General features: G+C 43.5%; 1 protein-coding gene across 2 annotated transcripts in view; it reads right to left on the bottom strand.

Moving 5' to 3' along the window:
* THADA (THADA armadillo repeat containing) overlaps positions 1-25,558 on the bottom strand; it is a 551,380-nt gene that overhangs the window by 232,957 nt on the left and 292,865 nt on the right. For both annotated transcript variants that reach the window (XM_066595569.1, XM_066595570.1), the window contains exon 28: positions 10,493-10,624. In XM_066595569.1, coding sequence (XP_066451666.1) covers positions 10,493-10,624 — 132 coding nt within the window. The remainder of the gene's footprint in view (positions 1-10,492; positions 10,625-25,558) is intronic.

The following is a 25,558-nucleotide window of genomic DNA, read 5'->3' as shown; positions in this document are numbered from 1 at the left end:
TGGGGTTTTTTTTGTACTAGCCTAGATAGGTTTCAAACTTTTTTGAATGATTTAGATATGTGTTTCTATTAGAATATTTATTTGATGTCCCATTTTCACAGACATTCTTTTTTTGCCAGTCTGGAAATATAAATTATGTTGAAGATTCCTGTATCTGTAAAACAGCCTTGTATTTCTACAGTCAGTCCTATGGACTAAAAATCTGATGATCGGTTCAAAAGATAAGTTTTTTTTAGAAGGCTTTAAAGAGGGAGGGGAGAAGTCATTGGTTGATGACTTTTCATATGCTGTATACATTCAAGAAAATAACAATGATTGCAAAAAAGCAGCCAAAGATAGCACAGCTTCCTGTGTGCACCCAGCCTTTCTGTCTCTGGGGTCCATATAGATTGTCAAAACCAGGATTTTGATGGGATCATACGCTTACATTATAAAAAGGAGACCAAAGTGTGATTGTTCCCAGTAAGAGAAACCAAGTAATCTTGTAGATATGATACCTTTTAATGGCCAACAAAAATACATGATGTTATAGCAAGCTTTCGGACCTCTCAGGGTCCTTCCTCAGGCTTATAATGGTACAAATCTACAGACGTAGCAGGTTTTCGTTGTTGTGATGGATAGATTAGTCAACTACGCTCTTCCGTCCAGAACGAATGCCAGAAAGTTATGGAAACTTTGGACTGGAAGGCTATGTGTTCACAGAAAGTATGAACCCAGCAAAAAGGGTCCCTGGCCCATCTACATATCTGCTATCTCATTGACACCATTCTATATTTGGAGCATTCTAGCTCCATGCATATTATAGCAGTCATAAACGTATGCCGCCATGCCGTGCCTTTATAAGCCTCTGACCTCATACAGTTATTTTTTTTTCTCTGATTTCTATAGAATCAGAAACAAATTTGTTAAGTTCTATTAGATACCAATAGATATACTATGGAGAAATTATCCCTTAGATATACTGTTTCAAGGAAAGGATACCTTCATAATACGGTGTTATATAGAGGCACAATGTGGCAGCACAAAGAGTGCGTACAGCTTCATAGTTGGGACTGCCGGGACTCTGTGCTCTGCTGCTTGCTTGAAGTCTTGTGGGCACAAGAGCATTGCAGTGGGCTTCAGCTGGATCCACTTATGTCCTTCAGTCTGGCTTTTTTTCCCCACCGGCATTGTAGTGAAAGACCAAAGAGAAACTGAAGCCAGAAAGGATAACATACCTTTCTAAGAGTCATAATCATGGCATCTGGCGCATCAATAGTAGATCAATTCCGTTCCATCACTCAGGACGCCCGCAGATCAACTGCTCACCAGCCTGTTGCTATCGTGCACTGAGCTGATTTCTACAGGAAGCAGACGGCTCCGTTCTAATTGCAGTGGCCAGGCTTGGTATTGCAGGCCAAGTTCCCATTGAAACGAACGGAAACTTGGCATGCAATATGAAACCTGGTCACTACAGTAAGATTGGAGCCTCCTGCAGAAATCAACTCTGTGCATAAGCATTCCTGGCCTCGGTGAACAGCTGTTCAAGCAGGGTTTCCTGGGCGAATGCGCCCGCCAATCTACTTCAGATGACCTATCCTAACGTTAGGTCATAAACCGCTTACAACTCGACAACCTCATCCTAGCTATAGATTTCAATACGTCCAGTGCAACGCCCCTAGGAACCTTTCGGTTCCTAGGAGATATTCTGGTTCTAGCTCCCACTCCGACAACATTCAGTTTTCTACATGATTGCTGTAATCTGCATGTATGAAGACTCTGAACCACAATGAAATTGGACTGAGTTATAGTAAATCTTGGAGCTATACAGTTAACACATCATAAATTAGAATTCTTATCACACAAGTGTCCTTCGTGGGGATTTAGGAGTTAATGCCTGTACTTTATTATGTCATTTTGGATATATCAGGACTCCATAAAACCTGGAGAGCTTGCAGTTTGCCTGGGGCGCTTTATAAGGACATAACATTTCCTTTAGACTTATTACGTAACCATTCTGGGAAACCTGAATCTCACAATTGTCTCAGTGATACATTTTTATCGGTTTCGGTATATTTAGTTAAAGCAAAACAGTCATTAAGTGTGGAGTTCTCCGGCAAGAAATAATGTTTTTCCAGCCTCCTCTGGCTTCCCTCTGACATGGTCATCTTTGCAGGAGAGATTGCCTTTTGTAAACCATTAGCTTTCAAGCTTTTTGTTGTTTTGCTGAGAATAGTGGAAGGGCTGAGTTTGTTTAGAGTGGGAAGGAAATGGTTCTCCTTAATCTCCGCTGGCCGGGAATGTTGATTGGGTTAAGACCGTTTCAGTCCGGCCTGAGTGGAATTTTCCACCGAGTGGGAGCTGTGCTGAGGTTGCTCTGACCATGATGCAATCAGGCTAATGATACAAGTAGGATTTAACGCTGCAAGGACACACGTCCATCTGTTCCTCCCCTCCTTCGATTTTACTTTCGAACAACTTTGACTCAATGAAATAACCTCAACTAATTTCATTGTGGATTCCTCGGGCCTACGAGTGAGGCTTTAATCGGAATTCTAAAAAGGCACATATGCTGAAAGTTATCTTAGCCAAGTCCATGGTCTCCACTGTCTATTGTGCCGGTGCCAAAAATACTTAATCCTCCTGATAATGTTCTCTTCTCTCCCTCTCACGGCAGCTATACGTTAAAATTATAAACGAGGGCCTATAATTACACAACGTTCTAGATTATATTGGACTGATTTTAGTTACATAGTTGCCTTTTCAGCACTCATAGACTGCTACTTTCAAAACTTTGCTACTTGCCCCATGAAACAAAAATTGGGTAATTCTCAATTTACAATGTCTTAAAAGGTTCTGTCATTAGAAAGCATAAATTCAATACTTACCTATTCCTCCCCCAGTAGTCTTCTTACCGCATCTTCTTCTGTCTCCTGCAGACCCCGGGGTCACCTCACCGCCAGTCGGCCGATTCTTCTTCTTCCAGTGACGAAGCGTCCATTGCTGGCATTCTTCTTCCTGCAGGGCAATGTACGCTACGTCACTAATGACATAGTATTCATAGCCTAGCAGGGAGTGCCGAGCTATTGCCGAGACTGCGCATGCACACTGTAAATGATCTCTCGTGGCGAGACAGAGCATTCCTTCCTAGGCAGTTAACGTTATGTTACTAGTGACGTAAACTACACTGACCTGCAGGAAGAAGAATGCAGAGAAAGGACGCTCTATAACAAGGAGGAGAGGATACGGCTGGCTGGAGGTAAGGTGACCTGGGGGACTGGAGAAGATTGGGGAGAAGAACGCGCAGTAAGAAGACTGATGGGGGAGGAATAGGTAAGTATTGATATATTATTTTTAAATGACAAAACCCCTTTAAGCCTGGGTTCACACACACCGAAATTCCGGCAGAAATCTCGCGGTTTAGCCGCAGCGAAAAAAACGTGAGATTTCCGCCGGGAGAAGCGCTGCTTCAAAACCCGCGGCACTTAGCCCTCCTGTACTGACAGGAGGGAGGCGTCTATACAAATATACACGTCCTGTATCCAAACTGTGCACCTTACCAGGCTCTATCATCAATATCTGACTGTGGGGGTGGGAGTCTTCACCCCTGCCAATCAGCTGTCTGAAGGAGCTCTAGCACTAGTCTGCATGGGTTGCAATCTGCTTTGCACTCAGAACGCCGTACTTTTCATAGCGGCTATTCTGAGTACTGAAGCATTGTCCTGTTTCAAGTGACTAGATAACCCCATTTTCATACACCATATTAGATATCATTAGATAATCCTATATTCCAGATGTCCAACAATCAGTGGAGACTACAATGGAGTCACTCTCTATCAAAGACTTCTGTACATTTCAGTGGGCACCATCTTTAAGAGGGATGCTGATTCTCCTTGTGGAGATCCAACTAGAATATGAAACTTTACAGATGATGCTCCCTGGGAAAAAAGTAAGCAAATTAGCTCTCCTCCAGAAGGAAGCAAACTGTCTCTTTGGTGCCACCTATAGGCAGTTACACAGAAAGTCAACCCATTAAAGAACTTTGAAACATGACTATGGATATTAATGAAACCAGTGTCTCCTCCAAAAAGAAGAGTGACCCGTCTGTAAACAGTTGTTTTGGGGTTCTTGTTCTTCTTCAGTACAAACCAGGGAATTGGTTGGCTGGGTGAGAAGCCTTTGAATTAGCTTTTCCTTGTGGAGATCCAGCTGGACTAGATGGTTTTATAGGCAATGCTCCCTGGGAAAAGGTAATGCCACATCTCTCTTATGGTGGTGCTGTGGGGAAATCGTAGACTTGCTGCTGGATTCCCCCTGCAGATCACAGCTGGGGGTCTCAGCAGTGGGTCAATTTGTGATTAGTGTATCTACAGAGGATTCTTCTAACATAAAGGAATAAATAGTGGAATCCCCTTTAATATAAAACTCCCTCAATTGGGGCCTTTTGGGATACATTTAAAGGGAGAATCCTATGCAGCAAAATTAAAAGCATAAATTATTCAAGGACTGGAGCTCCAGAGATCGGGGGGGGGGGGGGGGGGGGGGGGTGCATTGGATCAAAGGGACTTTTAAAAGGAATACATCACCTATATATATTTTTTTTGCTGATTAAACCCATATAGTAAAACATTTTCAATGTTTCTAATCTGTTTTCATGTATTTTTTTTTGTACTGTCTGTGCATCGTTATAAGGACCGCCATCTTGCTTGAGCAGCAGTTTACAGCATTTAGATAGATGCTTTTCAGCAACCTCATAGGCCATACACACAATGGACAGGAATTGACCTATTGACATTTATGGGAGAATGTTATGGTAATGCACCGTGACCTGTGCAGGGAGGGGAGGAGGTGAGCTGTGACCATCAACCATAGTGAATGGTGGAACCTATGTTCTATATATATAGGCGTCACCTTTCATTGTAATCCTACCTGTGACGATAGAAAAGTTTTCTCTTTAAATCAGTCTCAGAGTATAAGGCTCTGTAGTCAGTGTGAAAACTGCAAAAATATACATTGTGACTGAAAATTACAAATGAAAGTAAAAAATTACTAAAAAATTATTTATAAATATGTTTCACATTAAAACTTGATTTATATAACAGGTCATTTTCAGTTGGCACATTACTGTTAACAAGCCACGACTGCTTATATTTTTATTTTAGCCCATTCTATGCCTTTTGAAACTTTTTGAAAACTCCAAAAGAGTTTTCTTTACAAACTCCTCTTTAAAGATGAGGCGTCACATGATATATACTTGGAATCAACTCAGAATTTTCCCTCTTAAAAGAGCTACACAAATGTCACCCCCAGTCAAGTTAGGACCATGTTCTACAACAGGACTGGACTTGGTGTTCTTGTTTGACACTTGACTATGAAATAAGGACTTTGGAAAATCTTGACAAACAAATCGGGCTTGGTGCAACTCTAAAGCTCTGTCCACGACCCCTGACTCATTTCTACTTAGTGCAAAGGATCCTCATTTATGGCATGCAATTGCTGCTTAGGGTGGCTTTACACAAGACAACTATCTTCCAAAGAGCTGCTTAACAGAATGAACATAAGCGGCAGTTGTTCTGCATGACCCTGGCAGAAACCGGGTGAGGAGCGAGAATTCGTTTACTGGTCCGTCGCATCATTTCAGCTCACCTAAAAATAGTTGCTGGCTAATTATCGTCGGGTGTAAACAGGTAATTCTTGTCTTTCGATGAATAGCCAATAACTTTGCAGGGAAGTTTGTGCACCTCCCACCGAACACCGGCTGGCTCCCCAATTTTTTGGAACATTTTGCTCTCCCACTTAAGACTCATTGGTTCCAGAATATGTGTGCATAACCCTTGACGAAGCAGTTTCTGCCGATCTTCGAAAGAACACATGCAGTCTCCTGGCTGGTTTGGTCTTTGAAGATACACTTGCTGTAGTACCAACTGTTCACTCAAACCAGCCAGAGACGGCAGCAGTGAAGACTGCTCACGCTCATTTAAAGACTTGGCAATGTATGGAGGGGTCGAAATTATAAATTCTCGCCCACTAAAAAACCCTCATGCCTCCTAACTAGTTGATGAATAGTCGGCAAAATGTTCCCAACAATTGCAAAATTGAAGAACAATGGCTTTGTGTAAAAGCCTGCAAACAATAGGCGTTCATACGCTTTCGAGATGATTTTGACCCATCATTCAGACCCATAGTTGTCCGGTATAAAGCCACCCTTAGGGAAAAGATGCAAAATAGACAAGTGTAAGGAATATTATTGATGCCGCACGTTCCGAATTCCAAGTTTGTAGGCAGGCTGTGTTTCCATGGATGGGGGGTTAAGCTTACAAATAAGCGAGGTCAACATTAACAGGGGGAAAAGAAAAAGCAAAGCAACACAAACAAGTTCTAGTAAGAGACGATTACCAAGCAATTCCAGTCTATTCAGTAGAGCGCTCCAAGTTTCCGTCCAGCCTGGCGCACTCAGATCTCACCCGAACCCACAATTAGCATTTAAAAAATACAAATTCCTCCCTTTGATGTGGCATAATACGGACACCATAGTGATCCCCGGCAGGAGCTTCCTGAGAGCACTTTTATTATTTGCCTACACTTTCCTTAGCATCCCCAGCTGGGCACCAGGCTTCCATAGCAGCTGTGTTTCACTTTCCGAAGTGCTGACCAAGTGTCGGCTTCACATAGACGCTAAAGGGTTTAGATAAATAAGAGAGAAGTTTTGCATAAAGGGGGGGGGGAAAAAAGTGGAGCTGAAAAAACTATTAATACTTCTATTGTATGCTCAGCGATATAAGGAACGAGTCATTTACATATTGCTGTTTTAGGAACGCTCCGCTTGATCTTCCCGAATGTTAGGTTATGCTGAATGCATATAATAAGGACACTTAAAGAAATAGTAAGTCATAAATGGGAGAGCGATAAGATCTTGCTTTGGTTGGTTATATTCCCTGCTGGATACCACTACTGCCCTCTACAGATGTAATGAGAACAGAGTGAAAAATGGTGGAATGTCCCCAAAGAGATCCTCTGTAGGAATGGCAGGAATACTAGTCCTATTCAGAGCAATGGCTTAACCAGTGGCAGTGAGAAACCAAGCTGCCTGTCAGGGAAAATGCTAACCCAGTGTGTTTAGGGTAGGTGAAGGCAAACCACCCCCCCCCCCCCCAAAAAAAACCAACTTTGGCGCCCAGGTGTCGTTTTAAAGAAACAAAAGGCACGACCTGACTTCTATGTATATTAGTATATTAATGCCAGCATATATAATGACCTTCAAGGCTTGTGCCCCCTCATCATATAAACGTTGGACAGAGTGTTAGGGCAGCAGAAATGCAATCCTAAGCTCTCGCACACGACCTGAAGGTTGCAAGTTCAATCCCTGCTTGGTTCAGGTAGCTGGCTCAAGGTTGACTCGGCCTTCCATCCTTCTGAGGTTGGTAAAATGAGTACCCAGCTTGGTGTGGGGGAGGTAATAAATAAATTACCTGAAAGCACTGGGGAATAAGTTGGTGCTATACAAATAAGATTTAATTTTTATTTTATTTATGTGGCATCAGTGACAGCTCCATGGGAGCAGCTACCCTTGATTCCTCTGCTCTCCGCTTGGTCCCTCACCAGCGCAGTGCTCAATGTCCCCACCTTTGGAAGTGACGCTACATCCCAGAAGAGGGCCACTGGTATCCTGAAGGTTGGGTCTTGGAGCAGGTATCCGGTGGTGCCCCATACCGTTCAAGCAGACAAGCTCCATAATAAGGTCGTTCTCACACAGGTGTATTGTTGATACACGTCACGCGCACAATCTTCCCACGTGTGACACACGATGCCAATAACCCGTTGATTTGTATTGGGCCACTCACATCTGCATATTACTTGCGTGAAAAAGATCCCAGCACACTCTATCTTGGCATGTATTACACACACATACATGCCAAGATAGTGCATGGGGATTGGCGGCACGCAGCAAGTACGCATGTCGTTGCGTATTTGCTGCATGCCCGCGAGCGAGACATCCGTACGCAGCACACCAGCAAACACAGTCTTGTGAGCCCTGCCGAAGAAATGCAAGCAAAGCACCTCCAATAAACAGCAGCAGCATAAAAGCATAAAAGGAGTTGTACAGGAACACCACAAAACGGCTACCAGCCGGGTAACCTGTGGAAACTGTCCTAGGGAGCGACAGTAATTGTGGGTGGAGCCTAATTCTTCACGGTTGTGAACCCCTCGGCTCCACACGTGCATGCTCCCGTGCTGAAACGGGTTTCCGCAGGCTGAGGAGACGACAGTCATTTTGTGGCATTCCTGTAGAGAGCTTTGCTCTAGCTGGATCAAAATCCTTCCATGAAAGAGATAAAACTTTGCAGACAGGTTGACCACATAAAATCCTCTGGATTTTCCGTATTTGCACAAACTGAAAAAAAAAACTCCATAGAGTTCCATAATGTTTATGTCTTGCGGTCCCAGTTACTCAATCTTCCCAATCACTGATCGTTAATAAAGTTATCTAAGAACTGTCAAAGTTTGGTGCATCTAAATGTTTAAACCCCCCCCCCCCCCCCCCTAACCACCACCACGACGACAGTCCTTCTCACTTAAGGGAGTTGTACCAACATCATAAACTCTGGGCATCTACGATACTGTATTAGGGCATATGAATGTCATAGATCATGGTTCACCCCCAGGACCCATCTCTATGACCCCTGATGGGTGAATAGAAAATTCACTTTTTTATTGCTGTAGTGACCTGAGGCATTCCAGCTCCAAGACTGCGCTGCTGCCTCTCTATGGTCATTGCAGGTTGATAGATAGAATAGTTAGTGTCGGTTCAACATTCCAATTACCTATTTTTGGCTATATAATTATTAGGACATCTTCGAACACAAATTTGAAAGCCTAACATAGCACACCTCCATTATTCTTATTTGTGATGGCAGGGGAGTTAAACACAATGTCAATGGGAGATCAAAGGAAATAAAAGGAAAACAAAGAATTTGCACATCCCACTCTTGGTACCGGGCGGCCAGCAGTCAGGAGGTTAATCCTTGTGCTGCCTTCCCTTCAGCTGGAACCCATCACATATTAATCTTGCCATGTTTATTGGTTTGTGTGTGTGTGGGTGGGTGTGCTGGGATCTCGTTACATCGAAAATCCCACTTCTCCTAATTGCACCCTGAACTGCTCAAAGGCAAAATCAAACATGACACCTGCCAGAAATACGTAAACAAAAACAAAGATATGTATATATTACAGTGCAGAAAGAGAGACGAAAAGAAGGGGGGAAAGAAAGGAAAACAAGAAAAAGTAAAAGAAAGGAAAAAAAAGAAAAAGAAAGGAAAAAAAATTAAAAAAGAAAAGAAAGGAAAAATAGAAGAAAAAGAAAAGAAAAAAAGAAAAAGAATAGAAAAAGAAAGGAAAGGGATAGGATGGAGTGGAAAGGGAGGTCGGTCTGGTGTCTTGGGAAGAAAATGGCCATGCTTTTACAATACTGGAAAACCCTTTTAAAGGGGTTGCACCAGAATCACAAGTTATCCCCTATCCTATCTCTGCAGTGACGTCAGTATGAACGGAGTGCTGGCCGGGCATGCACAGCCTGCGCTCCATTATTTGCAATGAGGCTGATGGAAATACCCGGGCACTTGCCACCTCTGGCAGCGCCATTGAAAATGAATGGATCAGCGTGTTTGTGCAACCAGTGCTCCATTCAGCCTCTTCTTCACCGTTTTCCGGATTGGTGGGTCTCTCAGGACCCCCACTGATCAGCAAGTTACGCCCTGTGGATAAGGCATATCTTGTGATTGTGGTACAACGCCTTCCAAGGCTCAGTCGACATTTTGTTTTTAGCTTATATTTGGGTTCATACATGGTTTGATAGGTAGACCCTCCAACAGCATGGTGCACATTGCCCATAGGCTCCATAAATGCATACCGATGGTTGCTACACTTTTCAGTACAACTGAGGAAGAAAAGCTATGCAAATGCATTTCTGCCAAAACCTATGGGTGTAAAGACATGTGCGCCTTGAGCGTTTCCGACCCTAATGTAGAACGTAAAGCAAAAATGAAGTAGTGTGATAATAGCCAAATCCAAAAAATTTTGATAATTCGATTATCCAGCACAGAAGTAAAGAAGCACAAAACTATTAATTAGATCTAGAGATGAGCGAGCATGCTTGGATAAGGCAGTTACTCGAGCGGGCATCGCTCTTCTCGAGTAACTGCATTCTCGTCCGAGCAGGCTCGAGGGGGTGTTGGGGGGTGGGGGGACGGAGGGGAGAGTGAGAGAGATCTCTCGCTCTCTCCCTCCTGCTATGCCCCCGCTCACCCCCACCGCCACCCGAGCATGCTTGGACGAGAATGCAGTTACTCGAGAACAGCGATGCTCGCTCGAGTAACTGCCTTATCCGAGCGTGCTCGCTCATCTCTAATTAGAACATTTTTATCGGAGTAGAAAGTATCTATATATATATAATTTTTTTTCTTTACGATTTCTTATTACAGATCTCCCCCCCTATTGTTCAGTGTAAGTGGATTACCTCATAATGAAGGGGATGAAAGGAGCCATGCTGAGTGCAGAATAGGTGCCATCCATGGGAGAAGGGTAGAGCCTACTGAGGATGAGGAGCAAGAGGTACAAGCTGGGATGAAGCTTCAATTCCCCCGTGTGACTGTAAGAAAAGAAACAAATATGAGCATCAGATGTAGTTTTTGGAAATTGATAAAAACTTCTACGCACTGTTCATAAACACCAGCACGTCACCCTACGGTCATCGATAGCGGATATGTTGTCTTCCCAGAGGCTTATGTTGTTGTCTAACCGCCCTGCAGCGCCTCCATAGGGGAAATAAAGCATTACACGGTAATACTTGCAAAGTAATAGGCTGTTCATGGAATGCAAGGACATGCCCAGGCCACCAGAGCGAGAACTTCACACTCGGCAATACATACTGTGTGTGTCCTGAACGGGGGACCTATTCAATTAAAATGGGTTAGCATTGTTACTTTGCAGCACTGGGGCCCCAGGTTCAAATCTGACCAAGGACAACATCAACATGGAGTTTGTATGTTCTCTCCGTGTTTGCATGGATTTCCTCCAGGCACTTTGGTTGCCTCCCAAGCTCCCAAGACATATTAATAGAGATGAGGGAGTATTACTCGCTAAAGGCAATTGCTCGAGCGAGCATTGCCTTTAGCGAGTATCTCCCCGCTCGTGACAAAAGGTTCGGGTGCCGGCGGCGGGCAGGGAGCTGCGGGGGAGAGCGGGGCGGAACGGAGGGGAGATCTCTCTCTCCCTCTCTCCCCCCCGCTCCCTCCTGCTGACTGCCGCTACTCAACGCTCCCCCGCTCCGGCACCCGAACCTTTGGTCTCGAGCGGGCAGGTACTCGCTAAAGGCAATGCTCGCTCGAGCAATTGCCTTTAGCGAGTATACTCGCTCATCTCTACATATTAATCAATGAATTTAAAAAAATTGTGATCCCCAATGGGGGCAGAACCCATAAACTCAAGCTTAGTGCTGTGTAATATGTATGGGCTGTATAAAGGTGATTACTAGTCACATTGCCAAATCTGACATCACGAATCACCTGCTGTGTAAATAGTAAATGCTATTGTTCGAGGGTGAAAAGCTCTTCGTATTGTTTGCCGGTTCTGGCTATTGTTTGCCGCACCATGTATACAATCTAGCCTATGATTTAATGCCATTTACCAACTAGGATGTGGATACGTTCCAAATACTTTGAGGACCTGCCAAGCGGTGAGTAATGATTAGGATACGAGGTATTGGCATGACTGGGAAGAAGGTTGCACCTTTGGATATGATACAGATGGTGACTATCCTCAGATGGACACGGTGAACTTACAAAGTTCCCCATTTGTATGACATTATAGGCCATGCACTTGCTATAATTATCTGTGATTAACACGTTTTCTGGCAACCCTGCAGTTTATTACTGCCAGCCAGAAATAAGGGAGTGCAAGTTACAAAGGCAAAAAAATGCTTTGTAGAGCTGTAAATAATGAAAATACTGTATGCCGGTATGATTGCTCTATACACCGAAGGCCACTTTATTACAAGCCCGATTTAGTAGTGCGTTGGACCTCTTTCGGCCTTCAAAACTGCAGCAATTCATCATGGTATAGACTTGACTACCGTAGGTGTTGAGAACGATCTGCAGGAATATTAGCCCCCGTGGGCAAGAGAACTTGCTGCAAAATATATGGAGGTGCTGACATGTTCTGAACAGCTAAAATTAAGGGTTCATCGATTCATGCTGCTTGTGCCAAATTCTGACCTCCCATCTGGATTCATCTGACCAGGCGATGCTTTTTCACTGCTCAGGGATCCAATATTTGGTCTCTTTAGTCCGCCAAAGTCTTGACATTCTGTTTCTCTTAGACAGCAATGACAGTGAAACTAGTCATCTGCTGTTATAGCCCATCTGTGCTAAGAAATGACGAGTTGACTGTCCAGACATGGTAGGGTAACTTTACACTGGACGACTTTCAAGTGCATAAGTGGCTGACAGTTATCCCAAGACTTATCGCTTCCGCGGTTTCACACAAGAGCGATAGCCGTTCAGCGAATGGAGGTGGAACGCATTAGAGATCTCAAGTGGCCGCCTGTTTCTATTCTCTGTGAACAGGCAGTTGTTCAAAGATGAATGACTGCCTGTTTACACTCAGCAAGAACTCGCACCCTAGTCACTTCATTTCAATGAGCTGAAACTAAGCGACTAGCAACAACTTAGCAATTTGTCGATCAGTACCCTGTCAGGTCCCATGTATACACGGGACAACTGTCGTGCAAACTCGCTCATTTGAGTGATTTTGTTGCCAATCGTTGTTCCATGTAAAGTCACCCTTAGTTCAAGCCCCAGAAATGTATTTGGGTGCAATTTGCTTAACTGTGCACCACTTTGTTCGTCAGATCTATTCTTGACATCCTCCTCTGGCCTCATTCGTTGATGAGTTGTTTACATCCAAAGAACTGGCGTAACTATAGAGGATGCAGGGGATGTGGTTGCACCCGGGCCCAAGAGCCTTAGGGGGCCCATAAGGCTTCTCTTCTCCATATAGGGAGCCCAGTACTATGAATAAAGCATTATAGTTGGGGGCCCTGTTACAGATTTTGCATTGGGGCCCAGGAGCTTTAAGTTACGCCTCTGATCCATAGGATCCTCTTTTACTGAATGCTTTTCAACAGTCACACCCTTCTCGATATACTCCCCATAAGGAAACCCCACAATGTTGGCAGTGAAATCCTGGCCCCGGATAGTCTAGTTCCAATGAACAAGGTTCCTTCAGAAGTCACTCCGTTTTCCCATTCTATTGTGGATTCACACAAACTAATTCACAGAAAACTTGGCCAGTTGATTTTTTGCAGCACTCTGTGATCATGGGTCTTCTTCCCATACAGGGATGCTCCAATCGTAAAGAGGCTGGTATCTCTAATAAAGTGTCTATTCAATGTATGTTAGCAAGTAGAAAAACTGGTGGAAAGGAGTATGATTACAAGACCAACTACCCAAGGTTTGTTTACAGTTTTCAACCATGGAGATACACCGGTCTGCATAGGAGCTATTTGGTATACACCAAACCGGGAGTGTATGTTTAATCTAGATTATAGCAACAATATAGCCCCCATTGCTTCCTTTTTTATTTTAGATGCACTGTACATAGGTGCTTACAGCCTTTATTATAAGGGCATTCTTGCTCAATCAAAAAAATGTTCCCCCTACAGTATAGAAAGTCCACCTAGGCTAATGCGCTCAACTTCACCCATTCATTTGGCTATTCCCCGAGCATAACGGTGTAAACAGTGTTAAAAGTTAATGTCTCAGATAGCATACCACTAGTATATAATACTTGTCGGTTTTCCATTTCCAAAATCTAGAGCTGTAATTTACAGAACCTATGGTCTAAAGACTTCATAATAGTGAAGATGTAGCCCTATTCTTAAAGCAAAGCTCAAACCGTAACTGTAGATCCAATAGTTGGGGAAAGTTCTAGTGATTTCCGATCCCAGTTCATAAATACTGGAGGTTTCCAGTTGACCAGACTGTTGTTCTCGATTACCGATGCTTCCATTAAAGACAATGAGCATGCCAGTCAGCACTGGCAGAGCGGGGGGGGGGAGAGGGAGAGAGAGATCTCCCCTCCGTTCCTCCCCACTCTCCCCCGCCACTCCCCGCCCCCCGACTCTTTAGAGACGAGCTGAGAGATACTCCACTGAGGCACTAATCGCTTGAGTAATGTGCCTTAGCGAGTATACTTGCTCATCTCTAATCGTTAATAAGATCGTCCATCCCCATATGGCCATCACTGGTTGACTGCACATCTCTCCATTAAAGGACCTTTTACACCTGAATGTCCGTCTGTCTGATCCCAAGGCAGTGTACATGTGGCAATGATGCGGCGATGAACAAACATTCCTTCGTCAGCTGATTGCCTCTTCTATGCAAGGATAAAAATGTTCACTGCTGGATTGCCCATTTTCCCATAAAAACAAGGAAATGTGCAGCCGACTAATGATCTTATTAATAATCGTCCATCCCTATTCTGCAGATCATCTGCCTGTATAAATACCCTGTTTCCCCGAAACTAAGACGCATCTTATATTAATTTTTGCTCCCAAATATGCGCTACGTCTTATTTTCAGGGGGTGTCTTATTTCGCCGCGGCAAATCCGTCTGTGACCGCTAATCCCTCAATTGGCCAGCTTTGTGGATGAAATTTCTCAGAAATCTCGTCCACATGGGACAGCAAATCTGTCACTGCAAAGCTGGGAGAAGCCGGAGTTGTGGTGCGGATTCACCGGCCACAGAAACGGAAAAGCGTGCAGCCAGGTCGCTTCAAAACAAGCGGCTGAGTGCCGTGGGTTTTGAAGCAGTGCTTTCCTGGCGGAAATCTCGCTGTTTATCGCTGTGGCCAAACTGTGAGATTTCCGCTGGAAATACGCTCTGTGAGAAGCCAGCCTTAAGAATCACACAGGGTGCCTGACTCACACACAGAGCCATAAAAAAAAATAATAAGGGCTGTAAAGTAACGTACCTGTCTACAGACAGAAGTTCCTGGACCACCTGTAAGCAGGGATGGTATTGTAGCTTCCGGCCACCAGGGGGAGCTCATCACAGCAGACGTGTACAGCAGGGACAGAACGTACAGTATGGACTTTTCCAGCCAGCAAGAGGAGCTCACAACAGCACACTCGTACAGCACAGCAGGGACAGGATAACAGCAGACTGTCTGCAGATCTACCTATACATCTGGAGGTAGAAGACAACGGGGATGGCAGCAGGGGACAGGCCTCTTGACTTGCCTGCACACTTTACTATGCCTTACTATCAGGGGGGCCTTATATTTGGGACTTCTGCAAATTTCAGGGGGTGCCTTATTTTCAGGGGGTGTCTTATTTTCGGGGAAACGCGGTATTATTAAGTACTTAACATTTCCGTCTAATCTTGTTCCATACAATGTGGGTGCCGGCTGTTAACAACGATCACGGCTGTTAGCCCTGCAAAGGCCGTAGTCAGTTCTAACCGTGGCATTCAAATCCCCCAATCAATTTTGTGGGGGTCCCAAACAGCCCTTATGCAATAAGAACATGAGGTGCCATGGCAGCCTAGAGCCTTCTGAAGGCCCCAGGTGCCAAGGCTAATTACCTATCAATCTATGCCTGTAATAGACTACCTGTGTACTACATTATACTGCAGGAGACATCAAGCAATTGCAAGTTCAAGCCCCCTATGAAGACTGAAGAAAAAAATAAATAAATGGAGTTTTAAAACGTTTAATTAGAGAAAATAAAAAGGTATTATAAAGTCTAAAAACTTTCTATTTCCTATACTTTGCAAAAAAAACCAAAACATATTTTGTATAGCTCCGTCCATAAAAGTCTAAATTATCAACGTAACACGTTATTTATCCCACATGGTGAACACTGTCCAGAAAAAAAAAACTAACACAACACTAGAATTGCGTTTTTTTTTAGTTACCCGTCAAGAAGAAAAAATGCAATACAAAGTGATCAAAAAGTTGTATATAATCCAAAGTGGTTCTAATACAAATTCCAGGGTGTCAAGCACACATCGAGCCTTCACACAGTTACATCGATGGGAAATAGTACAGAAAAAAGTAAAATGACATAGGGGGATGTGAACATGACTAGTGAGAATTTGTATTGTTGCATAAACAAGACGATCGGCTAATGAATAAGTGTCTGTAAGTTTGTTGGCTAACTGTTGGCACATTTACAAGACCCAATAATTGAGTGGGCGAATGCCCGTGCCCAATAATCAGTCAATGTAAAAGGCCCCTTAATCATAGTGTCTTGGAAAAACTTAGAAGAAGATCGTAATCCAGATGTTGAGGGTGAAGGAATCTCGGAGACATTGTTGAGCACCATGAGATAAGAAGAACCCCCCACATCAACAAGATTGAGCACCCATTGGTAAGAAGGAAATGATTGGTAGATAGAAAACATCTTGAAATTTCAGTTAAACTCCGATGCTGAGCTATTGAAAAACGTCAGAAGAAATTGGTATCGGCTAAGTTGCCGTGGTCTACCACAGATGTGTCATTTCACCACACAATTAAAGCTTTTGTATACGTTTTAATCATCCATCCTTGTCGAAAAACCTTGAATGTAAACCAGATGTATCAGGATGGACAAGGCACAAAGTCATCCCAGTCTTCGTTGTGTGCTTGGGTTGCACTCGTTAAAATAACCTTTTTATCCCGAACCAGCCTTGTTGTAAGATTTTCCGCACATAAATCCCCAGATTAAAGCTACGCTTTGGCATTGACCAACGTCTAACTTATTAATACGATATTAGTAATGTAGAAGAAAACAAAATGGCAGATGCTCCGGTTTTTCTGACATTTGCTTAAGAAACCTAAGAGCAGGATATTTGCTTTGCATTGAAGTTGACTGTTTGCTTTGCCCAGTCCCACATCCAACAGTTTTCACACTCACAAAACTATTTTTACTCCCTGAACTTAAAGGCATAAATCAGTGCTCTGCTCCCAGGTTACAAAGGAGCCTGCAAGACTGTTGACCTTCCTGACAGCCCTTCGCTTAATAAAACTGCCCCCAACTGTCAGGAGGATTGCCTGGCACATAAAGTACCAAATGCATGGAAGACAGACGGCCTTCTTATAGAATCCAGAGACCCTCGAAAGACATTTGTCATCACAGGATACCTCGGAAACATTCGAAAAAAAGTGTCCTGTCGATTTGTGTTGCTTCCAAATTCCTCTATACAGGCGAGGGCAACGATGTGGAAAATAAGCATGTTATGGCAGGATGGCCGGCAAGAGCTCCAGTCCTTCATGTTATGTGTTCTTTTACTGCCAGATAACCCATGGCTGTTCTACTGTATATACAATGACCATCAAATTCCTCCAGCAATGGGATGCAAATGGGAGATGATAAAATGCCTCGGCTTTCCTACAAGTTGATGTCTGACCTTTTAATGGGCCTTGTAACTTGATGGGAATATAAGCCCAAACCAGAGTCTTCTCATGGTCTTTGTGAAGTTACAATGCCTCTGCACAAGAAGCACCACGCTCGAACAAAGAGCGTCAAGAAAGCAGTCATGATAAGATGATCTGCAACATCTCAATATGATATTAAAGGGGCTTTCTGCTATAGACAACCCCTGGTCATTTTATGTTCTTTTAGGGTAAGTGTGACTAACAGGGCAAGATCCCTCCAAAAGCTGATAAGGCAGACGCATTTTTGCCAGGCTAGTTGCTGCTGAGGTGACCCTGCTTATAGTACAGGGTGAGGCAAAAGTCTGGACATACTACTACACAATACAATTCAACTAGTGTAATATTGATAAAACTGACTTTCAATGTGTTAAAGTATTAATTGGGAAGGAGGCTGCATTTTTTTTGGTGGAGGAGACATTTTCAGCGGCCATTTTGAACTCTGCCATATTGAATTCAGCTCAGGTTTTTCAAATGCGAAGGGGGGTTATGTTTGCCTGTTTTGCCTTATCTGCACTTGTTTAGAAGTTAATTAAGGACAAAGTTGGTAAAGTCTGTCGGACAATCAGGGCCTTTTTTCATTAAGGGATCACTTAACAGTGAGAAATACCTTCAGCTGTTACAGGATACCACATTTCCATCTGCGCCTAATGAGAATAGAGAGTTCCTATTTATGGCGCAGAATGGCGCACCTCCACACGTTGCGGTGCCTGTACGCAAAAGGCTGGATAAGCAATTTCCTGGGCACAGGATTTGGTATATAAGTCTAGGAGAACAGTCACCAAGGTCACCGTACTTAATGCCTTTGGATGTTTATCTTTAGGGCCATTTAAAGTCCTCGGGGTATGAAGAAGAAATAAACAATATGGTTCACCTGAAATGGCGAATCCTACAATGCTGTGAAGAAATACCACCTGCAGTTCTTCAGCATGTTCACAAAGACTGGATTAAAACCTTACCAATGTGCATCCAGCAGAATATCATCCACAGCAGTATGTGAAACCTTGGCTTCACTTAACTCCTAAACAAGTAAAGACAGGGCAAAACTGACACTTCCAATGTGTTTCTGAGAAAGTTCTAGCCAAGACATTATCTGCAGTCGTTCTTTGCTGTCCCTTCAATCAGTAGGTTCCAGGTCCTGTTCTTGGATTTCCAAGATGGACAAAGCAATCTTCAGACTCCTTACTCTCCTCCACAGATCACAGGTAGTTTTATACTATTAATACACTATTCCTGCTCTCTGACTGGCCAATGCTGATCACATGAGCAATTCTAGACAATCAGAGAGCAATGTAAATTAGGCAGTTAGACAATTGCTGTGGTCATCTTGTATTGTCAAAGACAGGACTGCAAGCCAGCAAATAGGAGGGCACCAGAGAAGAACAACTGAAGGTAATATACTCCCCATCCCCTCTTGTCCCAGAACAGAATTGTGTCCCAAAATCAAAGGGTTGCTTTAACACGAAAGGTTGGCATTATTTATAGAGGATCTAAGCTGCCACTATCAATGGGGATACTTTTCTGACTCTATAAAAGTGGGCACCAAAAAAGCCCCCTCCTGGGATGTAGCTCTGGAGAACCATCAGCTGATAGCCCCAACCCCGCTCCTGGCACACTGCCAATGGCCAGCCAAGCATTGTAGGCCATTTATACAAAGATGGCTTGAGTCCACCAGAATGGGAACTACTTGTACAGAGCTGCTCTTTGTTCTGGCTCATAGAGGGAAGGCTCAAGCAGGCAAGCACCTTCATGAGAAAATCCCATTAAAACAGGCATTAAGACTTAATCCTTTCCAATCCACTGCCTGACATCTAAAGACATTCTGATTGAAGGCTGTACAGCTCCGATGTCGGAAGACATCCGTCAGGGTATTCTTACTGTATATTTCTGGCCGCTCTGTTGTCGGGGGCCTCTCCAGCATGTCCCATACCGCAGTACTGGCTCTAGCCAGCAGACGGCACCATTGTATAATGGCAGAAAAAGAAAGCCCCCTAGGAAACCCTGAATCCAAAATTGGATTGCAAAGGGTTAAGATTTAACCCTTTCCAATCCCCTGTCTGACGTCTGAAGGCATTCTGATTGAAGGCTGTACAGCTCCGATGTCGGAAGACGTCCGGAAGGGTATTCTTCCTGTATATTTTTGGCGGCTCTGTTGTCGGGGGGGCTCTCCAGCATGTCCCATACCGCAGTACTGGCTCTAGCCAGCAGATGGCGCCATTGTATAATGGCAGAAAGAAAAAGCCCCCTAAGAAACCTTGAATCCAAAATTGCATTGCAAAGGGTTAACACTATAAATGTGAGCACTCTAATGGCATTATTGGAAAAGAGAAAACCCTGTAAACCCCATTCCCTTATAACACATGACAAATCTTCAGCATGACTATGTCTTGCAGATTTGCAGCTAACTTCACCCTTCGCAGTGGTAAAGGAAAGACTCCAGCATATCCACCACTAAATATGTATGGGCTCACATGATGATCTTGCAATGCTATCACTGCAGATTTTGCATAAATCCACAGATGATAAATGTCACCATCTCTGAACTTGCCTAACAAAAGTGCGGCAAATTTGCATGACTGGCCTGGCTGGATCGATTTCAAGTGCTGGTGAGATCAATACAAACCGGATCCGTAAACTATGGTTCATACTTGGGTTTATAGCAAAGATCATCCTTGAAATTGAAAATTCTCAACCAATTACTATTAAACTTGTGACTGCAGCAACTAGCAGCCAATTTTTAAGCAAATCCCGAAATTTGCCAAGTGATGGAACAGATTTCTACGGAAGAGAAGTATTGACATACAGACTATCTCTAAGTGACTAATCGGTCAGCCCTGCCATATTATCATCTCCTCTAGGGCCATCGCAGTGATCCCAATAAGGACAAATTCAATGACCTCTATGAAATGACTTTATTATCTCTATGATCCATCAGCAATCGCAATAAAAAGTTAGGAGCCGCGATCAAGATGAAGGCAACGTCCCAACAGAACTCATTCCGTTTTTGGCCATACACGCTACAGCAGCTTCCAGTAATGAACGCAGCATTGCCATGTGAGTTACTGGATGCATTTAGTTAGTCATTCAATTAAAGAAAACAGCATAAGGAAAGACATGTGGGCAGCAAACACATAATGATGAATATGGCTGTGTGTAATCTGTTTCTTTTAATAGTTCACCAACTGCCTCAAAGAACACAAAACTTGCTGCCGCACAGAATCCACTCAGTGAGAGAATTAACATGGACCTTAATGAAAAGCATCTTGGAGAGGGATGTAGAAGCACAACACATGACCAGCGCCGCCGCTGCCAGCCTGTCTCATTACAGGGTCACAGCATTATAAGGTATACAGCATACAATCTGAAATGATATTAGAATGGGGAACCTTGCAAGCAGCAAACATTTTAGGACAGCATGAAGTGTATTTAAAAAAAATATTAAGAGTAATTGTAGAGAAGACCAAGATGAAAGTATAAAAAGTAAAAGAATAACAAAGCGGTTCAAGACAAAACACAAGAACTGGGTAAAGGACAGAGACCAGGACGGGGCATAACGGGGAGGGGGCAAAAGGGGAGGGGGTAAAAGGGGGACGGGCAAAAGGGGGACGGGGGTAGCAGCGGGGCGGGGCCAAAAGGGGTGGGGCAAACTGCAGTCGGGACAAAGGGGGCGGGGCAAGGGGGCAGGCCAAAAGGGGGACGGGCAAAGGGGGACAAGGCAATAGAAATAAATAGGAATCTGGTGAAGGGAAAGAAAGAGAGAGAAGCAAGGTATATTAAAAAAAAGAGAGGATAGCAAGTTACAAGAAAAGGCCAAATCAAAGTACAGGGTTGTGACATGAACAGGGTAAAGGCAGGAGATATGAACAAGATAAAGGGAATAGACATGAACAAGGTAAAACAAAAAACTAAAAAAAAACAGCCCCTTACCTAGTGCATTTGATTGCAGCAGTCTTTTTTGTCCAAACTAAAATCATTTAATTACGTAGGTTCAATGTCCACAATCAAATAGGCTCAATGTCCACAGGCAGATTTGGTTTGCGGAATCTGCACAAGTCACCCACATGGAAGATCCACAATTCAAGGTGCCCATAGGGAAGCAATGTCATCCACAACTCTTATTATTCATTCACTGAGCATACAATGTTCTGATTACTTATGACTTGGTTCTCCTCTATAGAATGACCTTTTTTAAAGGCCTGTGTTCATGCTGATCAGATATATTGGGCCCACTGATTTTTATTACTTATATGTTTATTTTCCAACAATGAACGGTTTAGATTTGTTTGATCATTGAGTTAATGGATTGAATACTTTATATACATTTAGGTATTGCGCAAACATTTTAATGTATCTATTTAAACTATATATATAGAGCTCATACCAAGCCACATATATGCTAAACCACTAGAAAATCATCCTCTGCTTCACTTCATTTAATGAACCCACTGTCACCCTGCAAAAATTCTACACATGCAATAGAAGAGTCAGTACCTACAACACATCTGTTACTTTCCACCATATTGTTTCATGTCTAGTGTGCCCCCAGCAAATACTGAGGAAGAGGCTCCATTAGCCTCGAAACACGTGCATATGTGCTCGTTTTATGATAAATACAGAAGTTAAAGGGGTTTGCTAGGGAGACCCCGACCGATCATCTGATTGTGCACCTGCTGTCAGGGCCACAATTATACAGGGGTCGGAGAGGAAGCAGTGGAAGTCTCTGCACTGACCTCCATGTAGTGGCAGGCACTTGTAACTGCAGGCATGGCTCTCATTGAAATCAACGCGAGCCGTGCCTGCAGTTACAAGCACCGACCACTACACAGAGGTTGGTGCGGAGACTTCTGCTGCTTTGACCTCTGTTTATTTGCGTCGCTGACAGCATGCTCCTGCTCAGCTGATCGGCCGGGGTCCCCAGTGACGGACTCCAGCCGATCAACTATTGATGACCAGAGGATACGTCACCAGTAGTATTCTCCCTGGAAAACCCCTTTAAGCAATATTTCTATTGGTGTGCTCGTATATGTCCACAGGTTGCTTCTTATACCTAGTTTTCAAAACACTTTCTGTACATCCTGTATATAATAAGTCCACCCTAAGGGTTGGGATGGTCAGTTGGGGTTGGCTACACCTGTTATATACACATTTTGTAGAGGATACAATCCTCCATTCTTTCATCTGGGTTGCTCCATCTTTCTTTTCTCCCATATTCCATGAGCAAGGCGAAGGCAAAAGACATGAACGAGGTAAACAAGAAAGGAACAAGATAAAGGCAAGAGAAGAAAACAAGGTGGTTGAAAGCGACATGAACAAAATAAAGAAAAGATGTCAACCAGGTAAAAAGGGAAAAGGCAGCACCTTCTGGAAACATATCAGGGGACAATACAGAGATCTCTCCCATCATCTGTTTATACTCAGGACTGTGACTGTAACAAGGGGGCGAACCCAACATCTAGAGGAAAGAAGATTTTTACACCAACATAGAAGGGGGTTCTTTACTGTAAGAGCATTGAGACTGTGGAACTCTCTGCCTGAGGTCGTGGTGATGGCAAATTCACTAAGAAAGTACAAGAGGGGTCTGGATGACTTTCTTGAGCGATACAATATTATATGTTCCAATCATTAATAAATTCAGAAGGGTTGTTGATCCGGAGATTATTCCGATAACCAGATTGGAGTCAGGAAGGATTTTTTTCCCTTAAATGAGGAAAATTGGCTTCTACCTCATTGGGGTTTTTTTTGCCTTCCTCTGGATCAACACTGGATGTAATAGGCTGAACGGGACGGACATATGTCTTTTTTCCGCCTTAGGTACTATGTTACTATGAAAAGGAACAAAAATAATACTAATCTTTATTTATATAGCGCCAACATATTCCGCAGCGCTTACATAGACAGGGGGGAATACAGAAAGACAAAATACAAACATTACAGAACCACGGTTACATATAGTAATCAGTTGATGGAAACAATAGGGGTGAGGGTCCTGCTCCAACGAGCTTACATACTACAAGTAATGGGGTGATACAGAAGGTAAGGGGCTAGAGAGGTGCACGGTATGGCAAGATGGAGACGGCAGAATCTGTATGATTGCAGGGGCAGTTGATGGTGGCTAGCAGGGATTGCAGTCAGTAGGTCAGGGAGCATGTTATCAGGCGGAGTACAGAGGGGTTTGTTTAGAGAATGCGGTATGCCTCCCTGAAGAGGTGCATTTTTAGAGCACGCCTGAAGTTTTGTGAGTCCTGGATATGTTAACAAATGTGCAAAGGTTAAAAAAAAAGAAAAAAAAAAACTGTAAAAAGGTAAATTTAAGTTTAAAAACAAGTTAAAGGGAAAAGCTGAGAATACCAGAGGCCGTTTTAAGAAATGACTTCAAGCTCTGCCTTCTTCAGCAACCCGTGCTTGTTTCGAGGTGGTCTACCCACCAAGGAATGAGGTGCAAAACTAGGCTCAGTGCTGGTATTAAAAAACAACATGCAGTAACTTATTTAGGCTCAGCAGCAAATCACTGCTACATGCTCTAACATAATTTCACATAACACTTTTTCATTTAAAGGGTCTCTTCTTACGGGCCTAATGTTAGCTGTATAGTATTACATGAATGGTGCTGAGGTACAGGCTCTGCTTCTCCTAACTTGATGAAACCCCAGAGAATTATTATTTTCTTAAAGTCTATTTACTTTGTGTTGCAGATATACAGAATTTAGCATTTTAGAAGCCCATATAATTTCACACGTTTCAGGCATTACGGTTTGTGCAGTTTAACCCTAACCAGGTTTATGGGATCAATCCGCAATGTCATGACCACAGGGACGTCATGATCCTGCATTTCTAGCACTTTTCACTCCCAAATAAGAATGATTCGCAAGAGAAAGTAAAATGTCTGGTCTCAATCAACACCGTTCTTTTCTAGTAGACTGCTGGCTCAGTATAAAACACTGCATTCACCACAAAATAATCATCTTTCAAACCCTTGCCACTCCTTCACCCCGACCCAACACACTGTCTCATGTTACTAGGATACTGCTTAGTCTGGAAGTTCGGCTCAAGGCCTTTTACCAAAAGTCATCGATGGAAACCTACATGACAAGTTCTGCGTAATCTAGCTTCTAATTAATGCATTCTCCACCAGCCTAAAGATTTCCTTCATGAGCTCCTATAAGACCCATGATTGCACCCTGCTCTGTAATACTAAAGGTGCCCATACACCTTCGATAGCTGTTGAAGACCCTCCAGACCTGTTCAGACATGTGCACACTCACCCAAGTGTACATGTATTGGCAATGGGAAGAGTAGAAAAAGCCACCACTAGACACCTCTGGCCATTGCTTACCTACCTCCGGGGCTTATACCCTTAGCTATATTGCAAGGCCAGTTGAAAGGTCAGATATTAACTTATAGGAAAGCCACCCTCAAACATATGGTGTTGTGGAAGCAGATTTCCCACCTCCGATTTTTCCCAGGGAGCTTTGCACGACCCATATAAAAGACTCCCTATACCAACTTGGTACGATTCACAAGGCAAAACTTTATTCCTCCAGAACCACATCAAAGGCTTGCCGCTATGTACGCTGCTCTGCAATGATTAAGGCAAAAACCTCAAAACAACCTGTCCACCGGCATATGTCTATACCTTCTGAGGTAGACTCTGGTTTGCCTTATATTGTTAGTCATGTTGCAAGGGCGGTTGAAAGGACATTGAGTTATAGGCAAGACAGTTTCCAAGTGGTAATACCATAGAGGTACTTTTATATCTCCTATTTATATAGTTTTTTTCTAGGGAGCATTGCATGGGCTATATGAGACTCCCTACGCCAACATGGTGCTCTCCAGAGAGAGAAGACTCATTTCCCCAGACAACAAAATGACTAGGTGTTGGAATGTTACAAGCTTAATCCTTTTGTCACCTGACATCTGGCTCGCTAGTGTTGGGTGGTTCGCCCCATACATTAAATCGTTAACTAATTGTCCACTGTCTCGAACATCATGTCCCCTCTATCTGAAACGAAATCTTTAAAAAACGACATTTCTTGCGTTTCTGCCATCTAACTTACCTAATCCTGATATTTCCATCTTGATCTGTGGTGCTACAATGACTCCTGAGCAGCAC

This window comes from Eleutherodactylus coqui, chromosome 3 (genome assembly GCF_035609145.1).
Source record: "Eleutherodactylus coqui strain aEleCoq1 chromosome 3, aEleCoq1.hap1, whole genome shotgun sequence".
NCBI classification, from domain to species: Eukaryota; Metazoa; Chordata; class Amphibia; order Anura; family Eleutherodactylidae; genus Eleutherodactylus; species Eleutherodactylus coqui.
This window is presented reverse-complemented; position numbering and strand designations above follow the sequence as displayed.